Raw genomic sequence first — 17242 nt, 5'->3', positions numbered from 1 at the left:
TCCCCTTCTCAGTAATAAGTGACTTTGACGACATCAATCTCAAACACTGAACCGTTGTGGAGTCTGTAACGTTGTCTCTGGTTGTTGGTGCAATACTTTACCATGGGTGGTGGTTGTCATGGTGATGAGTGCGTTTCTCCCAACAGGCCATAGTCCGTATGGACGGAGTACAGAAGAGCTCTGTTATGGTGACAAACTACACACAGTCTCCTCCCAAACTACTAGACTGTCCCCTTTCCTTCACGTTGATCTCCCCTGATACAGGCCTCGTTCAGGTAACACACACACACACACACACATTATAATTCCGAAAACCAGGTCTCAAGTGTAACGGATGTGAAATAGCTAGCTTAGTTAGCGGTGGTGCTCGCTAATAGCATTTCAATCGGTGACGTCACTTGCTCTGAGACTTTGAAGTCTCTGGAGCGATGGGTAACGATGCTTCTTGGGTGACTGTTGTTGATGTGTGCAGAGGGTCCCTGGTTCGCGCCCGGGTATGGGCGAGGGGACGGACTAAAGTTATACTGTTACACAAGCATGGATTCCACTTGAGGCCCATGTGATTTCACCAGAGTTGGGTATGGCTGCCTTTTCCTGTTACGCTCCTTGCCTATGGAATAAGCCTGCAGACTAAACTTAGACTTTTGTATTGCTTGTTACTGTTTCAGGGTAATGCAAGTTCTTGTGCTGTTAGGAGAATAACCTGTTAGGGGGGGAATAACCTGTTAGGGGGGAATAACCTGTTAGGGGGGAATAACCTGTTAGGGGGGAATAACCTGTTAGGGGGGAATAACCTGTTAGGGGGGAATAACCTGTTAGGGGGGAATAACCTGTTAGGGGGGAATAACCTGTTAGGGGAATAATCTGCCTAAACTTCCGGCGCCGACAGAGATGGCCGCCTCGCTTCGCGTTCCTAGGAAACTATGCAGTTTTTTGTTTTTTTACGTGTTATTTCTTACATTAGTACCCCAGGTCATCTTAGGTTTCATCACATACAGCCGAGAAGAACTACTGAATATAAGATCAGCGTCAACTCACCACCAGTACGACCAAGAATATGTTTTTCGCGATGCGGATCCTGTGTTCTGCCTTACAACCAGCGCCACGGGATGGTTCCCATGCAGCGACCCAAAAAAACGACTCAGAAAAAGAGGGAAACGAAGCGGTCTTCTGGTCAGACTCCGGAGACGGGCACATCGTGCACCACTCCCTAGCATTCTTCTTGCCAATGTCCAGTCTCTTGACAACAAGGTTGATGAAATCCGAGCAAGGGTAGCATTCCAGAGGGACATCAGAGACTGTAACGTTCTCTGTTTCACGGAAACGTGGCTCACTGGTGAGACGCAATCCGAAGCGGTGCAGCCAGCGGGTTTCTCCACGCATCGCGCGGACAGAAACGAACATCTTTCTGGTAAGAAGAGGGGCGGGGGCGTATGCCTTATCGCCAACGTGACATGGTGTGATGAAAGAAACATACAGGAACTCAAATCCTTCTGTTCACCTGATTTAGAATTCCTCACAATCAAATGTAGACCGCATTATCTACCAAGAGAATTCTCTTCGATTATAATCACAGCCGTATATATCCCCCCCCAAGCAGACACATCGATGGCTCTGAACGAACTTTATTTAACTCTCTGCAAACTGGAAACGATTTATCCGGAGGCTGCATTCATTGTAGCTGGGGATTTTAACAAGGCTAATCTGAAAACAAGACTCCCTAAATTTTATCAGCATATCGATTGCGCAACCAGGGGTGGAAAGACCCTGGATCATTGTTACTCTAACTTCCGCGACGCATATAAGGTCCTGCCCCGCCCCCCTTTCGGAAAAGCTGACCACGACTCCATTTTGTTGATCCCTGCCTACAGACAGAAACTAAAACAAGAAGCTCCCACGCTGAGGTCTGTCCAACGCTGGTCCGACCAAGCTGACTCCACACTCCAAGACTGCTTCCATCACGTGGACTGGGAGATGTTTCGTATTGCGTCAGCCAACAACATTGACGAATACGCTGATTCGGTGTGCGAGTTCATTAGAACGTGCGTTGAAGATGTCGTTCCCATAGCAACGATTAAAACATTCCCCAACCAGAAACCGTGGATTGATGGCAGCATTCGTGTGGAACTGAAGGCGCGAACCACTGCTTTTAATCAGGGCAAGGTGTCTGGTAACATGACTGAATACAAACAGTGCAGCTATTCCCTCCGCAAGGCTATCAAACAAGCTAAGCGCCAGTACAGAGACAAAGTAGAATCTCAATTCAACGGCTCAGACACAAGAGGCATGTGGCAGGGTCTACAGTCAATCACGGACTACAGGAAGAAACCCAGCCCAGTCACGGACCAGGATGTCTTGCTCCCAGGCAGACTAAACAACTTTTTTGCCCGCTTTGAGGACAATACAGTGCCACTGACACGGCCTGCAACGAAAACATGCGGTCTCTCCTTCACTGCAGCCGAAGTGAGTAAGACATTTAAACGTGTTAACCCTCGCAAGGCTGCAGGCCCAGACGGCATCCCCAGCCGCGCCCTCAGAGCATGCGCAGACCAGCTGGCCGGTGTGTTTACGGACATATTCAACCAATCCCTATACCAGTCTGCTGTTCCCACATGCTTCAAGAGGGCCACCATTGTTCCTGTTCCCAAGAAAGCTAAGGTAACTGAGCTAAACGACTACCGCCCCGTAGCACTCACATCCGTCATCATGAAGTGCTTTGAGAGACTAGTCAAGGACCATATCACCTCCACCCTACCTGACACCCTTGACCCACTCCAATTTGCTTACCGCCCAAATAGGTCCACAGACGATGCAATCTCAACCACACTGCACACTGCCCTAACCCATCTGGACAAGAGGAATACCTATGTGAGAATGCTGTTCATCGACTACAGCTCGGCATTCAACACCATAGTACCCTCCAAGCTCGTCATCAAGCTCGAGACCCTGGGTCTCGACCCCGCCCTGTGCAACTGGGTACTGGACTTCCTGACGGGCCGCCCCCAGGTGGTGAGGGTAGGCAACAACATCTCCTCCCCGCTGATCCTCAACACTGGGGCCCCACAAGGGTGCGTTCTGAGCCCTCTCCTGTACTCCCTGTTCACCCACGACTGCGTGGCCACGCACGCCTCCAACTCAATCATCAAGTTTGCGGACGACACAACAGTGGTAGGCTTGATTACCAACAACGACGAGACGGCCTACAGGGAGGAGGTGAGGGCCCTCGGAGTGTGGTGTCAGGAAAATAACCTCACACTCAACGTCAACAAAACTAAGGAGATGATTGTGGACTTCAGGAAACAGCAGAGGGAACACCCCCCCATCCACATCGATGGAACAGTAGTGGAGAGGGTAGCAAGTTTTAAGTTCCTCGGCATACACATCACAGACAAACTGAATTGGTCCACTCACACAGACAGCATCGTGAAGAAGGCGCAGCAGCGCCTCTTCAACCTCAGGAGGCTGAAGAAATTCGGCTTGTCACCAAAAGCACTCACAAACTTCTACAGATGCACAATCGAGAGCATCCTGGCGGGCTGTATCACCGCCTGGTATGGCAACTGCACCGCCCTCAACCGTAAGGCTCTCCAGAGGGTAGTGAGGTCTGCACAACGCATCACCGGGGGCAAACTACCTGCCCTCCAGGACACCTACACCACCCGATGCTACAGGAAGGCCATAAAGATCATCAAGGACATCAACCACCCGAGCCACTGCCTGTTCACCCCGCTGTCATCCAGAAGGCGAGGTCAGTACAGGTGCATCAAAGCTGGGACCGAGAGACTGAAAAACAGCTTCTATCTCAAGGCCATCAGACTGTTAAACAGCCACCACTAACATTGAGTGGCTACAGCCAACACACTGTCAATGCCACTGACTCTACTCCAGCCACTTTAATCATGGGAATTGATGGGAAATGATGTAAATATATCACTAGCCACTTTAAACAATGCTACCTTATATAATGTTACTTACCCTACATTATTCATCTCATATGCATACGTAGATACTGTACTCTATATCATCGACTGCATCCTTATGTAATACATGTATCACTAGCCACTTTAACTATGCCACTTGGGTTACATACTCATCTCATATGTATATACTGTACTCGATATCATCTACTGTATCTTGCCTATGCTGCTCTGTACCATCACTCATTCATATATCCTTATGTACATATTCTTTATCCCCTTACACTGTGTATAAGACAGTAGTTTTTGGAATTGTTAGTTAGATTACTTGTTGGTTATTACTGCATTGTCGGAACTAGAAGCACAAGCATTTCGCTACACTCGCATTAACATCTGCTAACCATGTGTATGTGACAAATAAATTTGATTTGATTTGATTTGAACCTGTTAGGGGGGAATAACCTGTTAGGGGGGAATAACCTGTTAGGGGGGAATAACCTGTTAGGGGGGAATAACCTGTTAGGGGGGAATAACCTGTTAGGGGGGAATAACCTGTTAGGGGAGAATAACCTGTTAGGGGAGAATAACCTGTTAGGGGGGAATAACCTGTTAGGGGGGAATATCCTGTTAGGGGAATAACCTGTTAGGGGGGAATATCCTGTTAGGGGAATAACCTGTTAGGGGGGAATAACCTGTTAGGGGGGAATAACCTGTTAGGGGGGAATAACCTGTTAGGGGGGAATAACCTGTTAGGGGAATAACCTGTTAGGGGGGAATAACCTGTTAGGGGGGAATAACCTGTTAGGGGGGAATAACCTGTTAGGGGGGAATAACCTGTTAGGGGAATAACCCGTTAGGGGAATAACCTGTTAGGGGAATAACCTGTTAGGGGGGAATAACCTGTTAGGGGGGAATAACCTGTTAGGGGAATAACCTGTTAGGGGAATAACCTGTTAGAGGAATAACCTGTTAGGGGAATAACCTGTGGTTAGGGTGTAAGGGTGTGAACATGTGTAAATGTAATCTGGTGCTGTATGTGTTTGTGTTATCTGTGATGGTTTAGTTCGTCTTGTGTAGTTTTTAATCATTGTACCTAAACTGTATGTGTAAACATGTATACACAGGTCAGGGCCCAGCTGTAACAGAGACCTTGGTCTCAGTCAGGGCCCAGCTGTAACAGAGACCTTGGTCTCAGTCAGGGCCCAGCTGTAACAGAGACCTTGGTCTCAGTCAGGGCCCAGCTGTAACAGAGACCTTGGTCTCAGTCAGGGCCCAGCTGTAACAGAGACCTTGGTCTCAGTCAGGGCCCAGCTGTAACAGAGACCTTGGTCTCAGTCAGGGCCCAGCTGTAACAGAGACCTTGGTCTCAGTCAGGGCCCAGCTGTAACAGAGACCTTGGTCTCAGTCAGGGCCCAGCTGTAACAGAGACCTTGGTCTCAGTCAGGGCCCAGCTGTAACAGAGACCTTGGTCTCAGTCAGGGCCCAGCTGTAACAGAGACCTTGGTCTCAGTCAGGGCCCAGCTGTAACAGAGACCTTGGTCTCAGTCAGGGCCCAGCTGTAACAGAGACCTTGGTCTCAGTCAGGGCCCAGCTGTAACAGAGACCTTGGTCTCAGTCAGGGCCCAGCTGTAACAGAGACCTTGGTCTCAGTCAGGGCCCAGCTGTAACAGAGACCTTGGTCTCAGTCAGGGCCCAGCTGTAACAGAGACCTTGGTCTCAGTCAGGGCCCAGCTGTAACAGAGACCTTGGTCTCAGTCAGGGCCCAGCTGTAACAGAGACCTTGGTCTCAGTCAGGGCCCAGCTGTAACAGAGACCTTGGTCTCAGTCAGGGCCCAGCTGTAACAGAGACCTTGGTCTCAGTCAGGGCCCAGCTGTAACAGAGACCTTGGTCTCAGTCAGGGCCCAGCTGTAACAGAGACCTTGGTCTCAGTCAGGGCCCAGCTGTAACAGAGACCTTGGTCTCAGTCAGGGCCCAGCTGTAACAGAGACCTTGGTCTCAGTCAGGGCCCAGCTGTAACAGAGACCTTGGTCTCAGTCAGGGCCCAGCTGTAACAGAGGTCTCAGTCAGGGCCCAGCTGTAACAGAGGTCTCAGTCAGGGCCCAGCTGTAACAGAGACCTCGGTCTCAGTCTGTGTTCCTTGTTGAAGTAAAGGTATAATAATAAATACACTCCGTCATCATTGCTGTTTATTCTTCCTATGGCAGGAGAATGTCTACACAACGCTGAAGGGCCTCACCACTTCGGTACGTTAACACGTTTAACTAGGAAGGTTAATTCAGACGTTTAGTGCCTCGTGTTGAGGCAAGTGTAGTGGAAGTATTGACTGTAGCAGGGCTGGGAATAGTGACTTAATAGACGTTAATGAACCCTTTATAACCTGTTAATGAACCCTTTATAGCAGGTTAATGAACCCTTTATAGCAGGTTAATGAACCCTTTATAGCAGGTTAATGAACCCTTTATAACCTGCTAATGAACCCTTTATAGCAGGTTAATGAACCCTTTATAACAGGTTAATGAACCCTTTATAACAGGCTAATGAACCCTTTATAACGCGCTCTGCTTCTCAACAGGACACGACATTGAAGGAACGCCTTCTGATCGTCAGTAACGTCCCCACGGGGACTACGGCAACCCAAGAGGTTCACGACCTCGTCAAACGCTTCGGGTCCTACCTCGATTCGCTATCTCTGATCAACAGGGTACCACACACACACACACACACACACATAGACAGACATGTTAAGGCCAGGCACCACAATCTAATAATAGGGTAACATTTGTTGCCTTTAATCATATCTTTTACCAATTTGAATGTAGACACACACATCAGAAACCATTTTGGAGAACTAAAATGTTAAACAGGCCGATGAGGCTCCAAATACATTTTTACGGACACTGAATGAAGTCAGGCTAAATAATTTAGTTTTATTTAGTTAGACACTCCGGGACCAGACTTGTATAGATCAGATTAAGGTGCTCCGGGACCAGACTTGTATAGATCAGATTAAGACGCTCCGGGACCAGACTTGTATAGATCAGATTAAGGTGCTCCGGGACCAGACTTGTATAGATCAGATTAAGACACTCCGGGACCAGACTTGTATAGATCAGATTAAGGTGCTCCGGGACCAGACTTGTATAGATCAGATTAAGACACTCTGGGACCAGACTTGTATAGATCAGATTAAGACACTCCGGGACCAGACTTGTATAGATCAGATTAAGACACTCCGGGACCAGACTTGTATAGATCAGATTAAGGTGCTCCGGGACCAGACTTGTATAGATCAGATTAAGACACTCCGGGACCAGACTTGTATAGATCAGATTAAGACACTCCGGGACCAGACTTGTATAGATCAGATTAAGACACTCCGGGACCAGACTTGTATAGATCAGATTAAGGTGCTCCGGGACCAGACTTGTATAGATCAGATTAAGACACTCCGGGACCAGACTTGTATAGATCAGATTAAGGTGCTCTGGGACCAGACTTGTATAGATCAGATTAAGACACTCCGGGACCAGACTTGTATAGATCAGATTAAGACACTCTGGGACCAGACTTGTATAGATCAGATTAAGACACTCTGGGACCAGACTTGTATAGATCAGATTAAGACACTCTGTGACCAGACTTGTATAGATCAGATTAAGACACTCTGGGACCAGACTTGTATAGATCAGATTAAGACACTCTGGGACCAGACTTGTATAGATCAGATTAAGGTGCTCCGGGACCAGACTTGTATAGATCAGATTAAGACACTCTGGGACCAGACTTGTATAGATCAGATTAAGGTGCTCCGGGACCAGACTTGTATAGATCAGATTAAGACACTCTGGGACCAGACTTGTATAGATCAGATTAAGACACTCCGGGACCAGACTTGTATAGATCAGATTAAGACACTCTGGGACCAGACTTGTATAGATCAGATTAAGACACTCTGGAACCAGACTTGTATAGATCAGATTAAGACACTCCGGGACCAGACTTGTATAGATCAGATTAAGACACTCTGGGACCAGACTTGTATAGATCAGATTAAGACACTCTGGGACCAGACTTGTATAGATCAGATTAAGACACTCTGGGACCAGACTTGTATAGATCAGATTAAGACACTCCGGGACCAGACTTGTATAGATCAGATTAAGACACTCCGGGACCAGACTTGTATAGATCAGATTAAGACGCTCCGGGACCAGACTTGTATAGATCAGATTAAGACACTCCGGGACCAGACTTGTATAGATCAGATTAAGACACTCCGGGACCAGACTTGTATAGATCAGATTAAGACGCTCCGGGACCAGACTTGTATAGATCAGATTAAGACACTCCGGGACCAGACTTGTATAGATCAGATTAAGGTGCTCCGGGACCAGACTTGTATAGATCAGATTAAGGTGCTCCGGGACCAGACTTGTATAGATCAGATTAAGACACTCCGGGACCAGACTTGTATAGATCAGATTAAGACGCTCTGGGACCAGACTTGTATAGATCAGATTAAGGTGCTCCGGGACCAGACTTGTATAGATCAGATTAAGACGCTCCGGGACCAGACTTGTATAGATCAGATTAAGACACTCCGGGACCAGACTTGTATAGATCAGATTAAGACACTCTGGGACCAGACTTGTATAGATCAGATTAAGACACTCTGGGACCAGACTTGTATAGATCAGATTAAGACACTCCGGGACCAGACTTGTATAGATCAGATTAAGACACTCTGGGACCAGACTTGTATAGATCAGATTAAGACACTCTGGGACCAGACTTGTATAGATCAGATTAAGACACTCCGGGACCAGACTTGTATAGATCAGATTAAGACACTCTGGGACCAGACTTGTATAGATCAGATTAAGACACTCTGGGACCAGACTTGTATAGATCAGATTAAGGTGCTCCGGGACCAGACTTGTATAGATCAGATTAAGACACTCTGGGACCAGACTTGTATAGATCAGATTAAGGTGCTCCGGGACCAGACTTGTATAGATCAGATTAAGGTGCTCCGGGACCAGACTTGTATAGATCAGATTAAGACTCTCTGGGACCAGACTTGTATAGATCAGATTAAGGTGCTCCGGGACCAGACTTGTATAGATCAGATTAAGACACTCTGGGACCAGACTTGTATAGATCAGATTAAGACACTCCGGGACCAGACTTGTATAGATCAGATTAAGACACTCCGGGACCAGACTTGTATAGATCAGATTAAGGTGCTCCGGGACCAGACTTGTATAGATCAGATTAAGACACTCCGGGACCAGACTTGTATAGATCAGATTAAGACACTCCGGGACCAGACTTGTATAGATCAGATTAAGACACTCCGGGACCAGACTTGTATAGATCAGATTAAGGTGCTCCGGGACCAGACTTGTATAGATCAGATTAAGACACTCCGGGACCAGACTTGTATAGATCAGATTAAGGTGCTCTGGGACCAGACTTGTATAGATCAGATTAAGACACTCCGGGACCAGACTTGTATAGATCAGATTAAGACACTCTGGGACCAGACTTGTATAGATCAGATTAAGACACTCCGGGACCAGACTTGTATAGATCAGATTAAGGTGCTCCGGGACCAGACTTGTATAGATCAGATTAAGACACTCTGGGACCAGACTTGTATAGATCAGATTAAGGTGCTCCGGGACCAGACTTGTATAGATCAGATTAAGACACTCTGGGACCAGACTTGTATAGATCAGATTAAGGTGCTCCGGGACCAGACTTGTATAGATCAGATTAAGGTGCTCCGGGACCAGACTTGTATAGATCAGATTAAGACACTCCGGGACCAGACTTGTATAGATCAGATTAAGACACTCCGGGACCAGACTTGTATAGATCAGATTAAGGTGCTCCGGGACCAGACTTGTATAGATCAGATTAAGACACTCTGGGACCAGACTTGTATAGATCAGATTAAGACACTCCGGGACCAGACTTGTATAGATCAGATTAAGACACTCCGGGACCAGACTTGTATAGATCAGATTAAGGTGCTCCGGGACCAGACTTGTATAGATCAGATTAAGACACTCCGGGACCAGACTTGTATAGATCAGATTAAGACACTCCGGGACCAGACTTGTATAGATCAGATTAAGACACTCCGGGACCAGACTTGTATAGATCAGATTAAGGTGCTCTGGGACCAGACTTGTATAGATCAGATTAAGACACTCCGGGACCAGACTTGTATAGATCAGATTAAGACACTCTGGGACCAGACTTGTATAGATCAGATTAAGACACTCTGGGACCAGACTTGTATAGATCAGATTAAGACACTCTGGGACCAGACTTGTATAGATCAGATTAAGGTGCTCCGGGACCAGACTTGTATAGATCAGATTAAGACACTCTGGGACCAGACTTGTATAGATCAGATTAAGGTGCTCCGGGACCAGACTTGTATAGATCAGATTAAGACACTCTGGGACCAGACTTGTATAGATCAGATTAAGACACTCCGGGACCAGACTTGTATAGATCAGATTAAGACACTCTGGGACCAGACTTGTATAGATCAGATTAAGACACTCTGGAACCAGACTTGTATAGATCAGATTAAGACACTCCGGGACCAGACTTGTATAGATCAGATTAAGACACTCTGGGACCAGACTTGTATAGATCAGATTAAGACACTCTGGGACCAGACTTGTATAGATCAGATTAAGACACTCTGGGACCAGACTTGTATAGATCAGATTAAGACACTCCGGGACCAGACTTGTATAGATCAGATTAAGACACTCCGGGACCAGACTTGTATAGATCAGATTAAGACGCTCCGGGACCAGACTTGTATAGATCAGATTAAGACACTCCGGGACCAGACTTGTATAGATCAGATTAAGACGCTCCGGGACCAGACTTGTATAGATCAGATTAAGACACTCCGGGACCAGACTTGTATAGATCAGATTAAGGTGCTCCGGGACCAGACTTGTATAGATCAGATTAAGGCGCTCTGGGACCAGACTTGTATAGATCAGATTAAGACACTCCGGGACCAGACTTGTATAGATCAGATTAAGACACTCTGGGACCAGACTTGTATAGATCAGATTAAGACACTCTGGGACCAGACTTGTATAGATCAGATTAAGACACTCTGTGACCAGACTTGTATAGATCAGATTAAGACACTCTGGGACCAGACTTGTATAGATCAGATTAAGACACTCTGGGACCAGACTTGTATAGATCAGATTAAGGTGCTCCGGGACCAGACTTGTATAGATCAGATTAAGACACTCTGGGACCAGACTTGTATAGATCAGATTAAGGTGCTCCGGGACCAGACTTGTATAGATCAGATTAAGACACTCTGGGACCAGACTTGTATAGATCAGATTAAGACACTCCGGGACCAGACTTGTATAGATCAGATTAAGACACTCTGGGACCAGACTTGTATAGATCAGATTAAGACACTCTGGAACCAGACTTGTATAGATCAGATTAAGACACTCCGGGACCAGACTTGTATAGATCAGATTAAGACACTCTGGGACCAGACTTGTATAGATCAGATTAAGACACTCTGGGACCAGACTTGTATAGATCAGATTAAGACACTCTGGGACCAGACTTGTATAGATCAGATTAAGACACTCCGGGACCAGACTTGTATAGATCAGATTAAGACACTCCGGGACCAGACTTGTATAGATCAGATTAAGACGCTCCGGGACCAGACTTGTATAGATCAGATTAAGACACTCCGGGACCAGACTTGTATAGATCAGATTAAGACGCTCCGGGACCAGACTTGTATAGATCAGATTAAGACACTCCGGGACCAGACTTGTATAGATCAGATTAAGGTGCTCCGGGACCAGACTTGTATAGATCAGATTAAGGTGCTCCGGGACCAGACTTGTATAGATCAGATTAAGACGCTCCGGGACCAGACTTGTATAGATCAGATTAAGACACTCCGGGACCAGACTTGTATAGATCAGATTAAGACACTCTGGGACCAGACTTGTATAGATCAGATTAAGACACTCTGGGACCAGACTTGTATAGATCAGATTAAGACACTCCGGGACCAGACTTGTATAGATCAGATTAAGACACTCTGGGACCAGACTTGTATAGATCAGATTAAGACACTCTGGGACCAGACTTGTATAGATCAGATTAAGACACTCCGGGACCAGACTTCTATAGATCAGATTAAGACACTCTGGGACCAGACTTGTATAGATCAGATTAAGACACTCTGGGACCAGACTTGTATAGATCAGATTAAGGTGCTCCGGGACCAGACTTGTATAGATCAGATTAAGACACTCTGGGACCAGACTTGTATAGATCAGATTAAGGTGCTCCGGGACCAGACTTGTATAGATCAGATTAAGACACTCTGGGACCAGACTTGTATAGATCAGATTAAGACACTCCGGGACCAGACTTGTATAGATCAGATTAAGACACTCTGGGACCAGACTTGTATAGATCAGATTAAGACACTCCGGGACCAGACTTGTATAGATCAGATTAAGACACTCTGGGACCAGACTTGTATAGATCAGATTAAGACACTCTGGGACCAGACTTGTATAGATCAGATTAAGGTGCTCCGGGACCAGACTTGTATAGATCAGATTAAGACACTCTGGGACCAGACTTGTATAGATCAGATTAAGGTGCTCCGGGACCAGACTTGTATAGATCAGATTAAGACACTCCGGGACCAGACTTGTATAGATCAGATTAAGGTGCTCCGGGACCAGACTTGTATAGATCAGATTAAGACACTCTGGGACCAGACTTGTATAGATCAGATTAAGGTGCTCCGGGACCAGACTTGTATAGATCAGATTAAGACACTCCGGGACCAGACTTGTATAGATCAGATTAAGGTGCTCCGGGACCAGACTTGTATAGATCAGATTAAGACACTCTGGGACCAGACTTGTATAGATCAGATTAAGACACTCTGGGACCAGACTTGTATAGATCAGATTAAGGTGCTCCGGGACCAGACTTGTATAGATCAGATTAAGACACTCTGGGACCAGACTTGTATAGATCAGATTAAGGTGCTCCGGGACCAGACTTGTATAGATCAGATTAAGACACTCTGGGACCAGACTTGTATAGATCAGATTAAGACACTCCGGGACCAGACTTGTATAGATCAGATTAAGACACTCTGGGACCAGACTTGTATAGATCAGATTAAGACACTCTGGAACCAGACTTGTATAGATCAGATTAAGACACTCCGGGACCAGACTTGTATAGATCAGATTAAGACACTCTGGGACCAGACTTGTATAGATCAGATTAAGACACTCTGGGACCAGACTTGTATAGATCAGATTAAGACACTCTGGGACCAGACTTGTATAGATCAGATTAAGACACTCCGGGACCAGACTTGTATAGATCAGATTAAGACACTCCGGGACCAGACTTGTATAGATCAGATTAAGACGCTCCGGGACCAGACTTGTATAGATCAGATTAAGACACTCCGGGACCAGACTTGTATAGATCAGATTAAGACGCTCCGGGACCAGACTTGTATAGATCAGATTAAGACACTCCGGGACCAGACTTGTATAGATCAGATTAAGGTGCTCCGGGACCAGACTTGTATAGATCAGATTAAGGCGCTCTGGGACCAGACTTGTATAGATCAGATTAAGACACTCCGGGACCAGACTTGTATAGATCAGATTAAGACACTCTGGGACCAGACTTGTATAGATCAGATTAAGACACTCTGGGACCAGACTTGTATAGATCAGATTAAGACACTCTGTGACCAGACTTGTATAGATCAGATTAAGACACTCTGGGACCAGACTTGTATAGATCAGATTAAGACACTCTGGGACCAGACTTGTATAGATCAGATTAAGGTGCTCCGGGACCAGACTTGTATAGATCAGATTAAGACACTCTGGGACCAGACTTGTATAGATCAGATTAAGGTGCTCCGGGACCAGACTTGTATAGATCAGATTAAGACACTCTGGGACCAGACTTGTATAGATCAGATTAAGACACTCCGGGACCAGACTTGTATAGATCAGATTAAGACACTCTGGGACCAGACTTGTATAGATCAGATTAAGACACTCTGGAACCAGACTTGTATAGATCAGATTAAGACACTCCGGGACCAGACTTGTATAGATCAGATTAAGACACTCTGGGACCAGACTTGTATAGATCAGATTAAGACACTCTGGGACCAGACTTGTATAGATCAGATTAAGACACTCTGGGACCAGACTTGTATAGATCAGATTAAGACACTCCGGGACCAGACTTGTATAGATCAGATTAAGACACTCCGGGACCAGACTTGTATAGATCAGATTAAGACGCTCCGGGACCAGACTTGTATAGATCAGATTAAGACACTCCGGGACCAGACTTGTATAGATCAGATTAAGACGCTCCGGGACCAGACTTGTATAGATCAGATTAAGACACTCCGGGACCAGACTTGTATAGATCAGATTAAGGTGCTCCGGGACCAGACTTGTATAGATCAGATTAAGGTGCTCCGGGACCAGACTTGTATAGATCAGATTAAGACGCTCCGGGACCAGACTTGTATAGATCAGATTAAGACACTCCGGGACCAGACTTGTATAGATCAGATTAAGACACTCTGGGACCAGACTTGTATAGATCAGATTAAGACACTCTGGGACCAGACTTGTATAGATCAGATTAAGACACTCCGGGACCAGACTTGTATAGATCAGATTAAGACACTCTGGGACCAGACTTGTATAGATCAGATTAAGACACTCTGGGACCAGACTTGTATAGATCAGATTAAGACACTCCGGGACCAGACTTCTATAGATCAGATTAAGACACTCTGGGACCAGACTTGTATAGATCAGATTAAGACACTCTGGGACCAGACTTGTATAGATCAGATTAAGGTGCTCCGGGACCAGACTTGTATAGATCAGATTAAGACACTCTGGGACCAGACTTGTATAGATCAGATTAAGGTGCTCCGGGACCAGACTTGTATAGATCAGATTAAGACACTCTGGGACCAGACTTGTATAGATCAGATTAAGACACTCCGGGACCAGACTTGTATAGATCAGATTAAGACACTCTGGGACCAGACTTGTATAGATCAGATTAAGACACTCCGGGACCAGACTTGTATAGATCAGATTAAGACACTCTGGGACCAGACTTGTATAGATCAGATTAAGACACTCTGGGACCAGACTTGTATAGATCAGATTAAGGTGCTCCGGGACCAGACTTGTATAGATCAGATTAAGACACTCTGGGACCAGACTTGTATAGATCAGATTAAGGTGCTCCGGGACCAGACTTGTATAGATCAGATTAAGACACTCCGGGACCAGACTTGTATAGATCAGATTAAGGTGCTCCGGGACCAGACTTGTATAGATCAGATTAAGACACTCTGGGACCAGACTTGTATAGATCAGATTAAGGTGCTCCGGGACCAGACTTGTATAGATCAGATTAAGACACTCCGGGACCAGACTTGTATAGATCAGATTAAGGTGCTCCGGGACCAGACTTGTATAGATCAGATTAAGACACTCCGGGACCAGACTTGTATAGATCAGATTAAGACACTCCGGGACCAGACTTGTATAGATCAGATTAAGACGCTCCGGGACCAGACTTGTATAGATCAGATTAAGACACTCCGGGACCAGACTTGTATAGATCAGATTAAGGTGCTCCGGGACCAGACTTGTATAGATCAGATTAAGGTGCTCCGGGACCAGACTTGTATAGATCAGATTAAGGTGCTCCGGGACCAGACTTGTATAGATCAGATTAAGGCGCTCCGGGACCAGACTTGTATAGATCAGATTAAGACACTCTGGGACCAGACTTGTATAGATCAGATTAAGGTGCTCCGGGACCAGACTTGTATAGATCAGATTAAGACGCTCCGGGACCAGACTTGTATAGATCAGATTAAGACACTCCGGGACCAGACTTGTATAGATCAGATTAAGACACTCCGGGACCAGACTTGTATAGATCAGATTAAGACACTCCGGGACCAGACTTGTATAGATCAGATTAAGACACTCCGGGACCAGACTTGTATAGATCAGATTAAGACACTCCGGGACCAGACTTGTATAGATCAGATTAAGACACTCCGGGACCAGACTTGTATAGATCAGATTAAGACACTCCGGGACCAGACTTGTATAGATCAGATTAAGACACTCCGGGACCAGACTTGTATAGATCAGATTAAGACACTCCGGGACCAGACTTGTATAGATCAGATTAAGACACTCCGGGACCAGACTTGTATAGATCAGATTAAGGTGCTCCGGGACCAGACTTGTATAGATCAGATTAAGGTGCTCCGGGACCAGACTTGTATAGATCAGATTAAGACACTCCGGGACCAGACTTGTATAGATCAGATTAAGATGCTCCGGTCTTGAAGTAGAAGGACAAGTACAACAGTCAGGTGTTTTTCGGTCTTGAAGGACAAGTACAACAGTCAGGTGTTTTTCTGTCTTGAAGGACAAGTACAACAGTCAGGTGTTTTTCGGTCTTGAAGGACAAGTATATCAGTCAGGTGTTTTTCGGTCTTGAAGGACAAGTACAACAGTCAGGTGTTTTTCGGTCTTGAAGGACAAGTATATCAGTCAGGTGTTTTTCGGTCTTGAAGGAGAAGGACAAGTACAACAGTCTGGTGTTTTCAGGTCTTGTTTTTTACACACATGTGGTACACACTCTCATCCGTATACCTCCCTCTTGTCCTCTCTCTCCTAGATTTATTTTGAGATGGAGTCGTCCTCGATAGCGATGGCGGTATGTCTTCATTTCCAGAAGTTCCCCTGTGTAGTTCAGAACAAGCCTCTGAAGTTCAACATGCTGGTCAAGGTTAAACACCCGGCTCAGCCGCAGCTCCCAGCCAAGAAGAAACCTGTCACCAGGTGCGTGTCTACCTCAACCTTTCACTACTTGTCTGTCTGTATATCAATACATTACTGTGGGCATAAAACGATTTTATATAAGTCTCTTTCTATAGTGTGACAACATTTTAAAATGGCCAACATTTTAAATCGATATAAAAGTTCAAAACATGAAGTCAAATCAATTGAAGTGACATACAGTGCCTTGCGAAAGTATTCGGCCCCCTTGAACTTTGCGACTTTTTGCCACATTTCAGGCTTCAAACATAAAGATATAAAACTGTATTTTTTTTGTGAAGAATCAACAACAAGTGGGACACAATCATGAAGTGGAATGACATTTATTGGATATT

The 17242-nt window shown here is 45.8% G+C and overlaps 1 protein-coding gene across 6 annotated transcripts in view; it reads left to right on the top strand.

The window, feature by feature from the left end:
* The window catches only part of LOC109885277 (uncharacterized), a 73581-nt gene that overhangs the window by 36119 nt on the left and 20220 nt on the right, over nt 1-17242 (top strand). For all 6 annotated transcript variants that reach the window (XM_031832631.1, XM_031832626.1, XM_031832627.1 and 3 more), the window contains exons 12-15: nt 147-275; nt 6123-6161; nt 6491-6619; nt 16747-16910. In XM_031832631.1, the coding sequence (XP_031688491.1) occupies nt 147-275; nt 6123-6161; nt 6491-6619; nt 16747-16910 (461 nt within the window). The remainder of the gene's footprint in view (nt 1-146; nt 276-6122; nt 6162-6490; nt 6620-16746; nt 16911-17242) is intronic.

Source organism: Oncorhynchus kisutch, linkage group LG9 (genome assembly GCF_002021735.2).
Source record: "Oncorhynchus kisutch isolate 150728-3 linkage group LG9, Okis_V2, whole genome shotgun sequence".
Taxonomy (NCBI): domain Eukaryota; kingdom Metazoa; phylum Chordata; class Actinopteri; order Salmoniformes; family Salmonidae; genus Oncorhynchus; species Oncorhynchus kisutch.
This window is presented reverse-complemented; position numbering and strand designations above follow the sequence as displayed.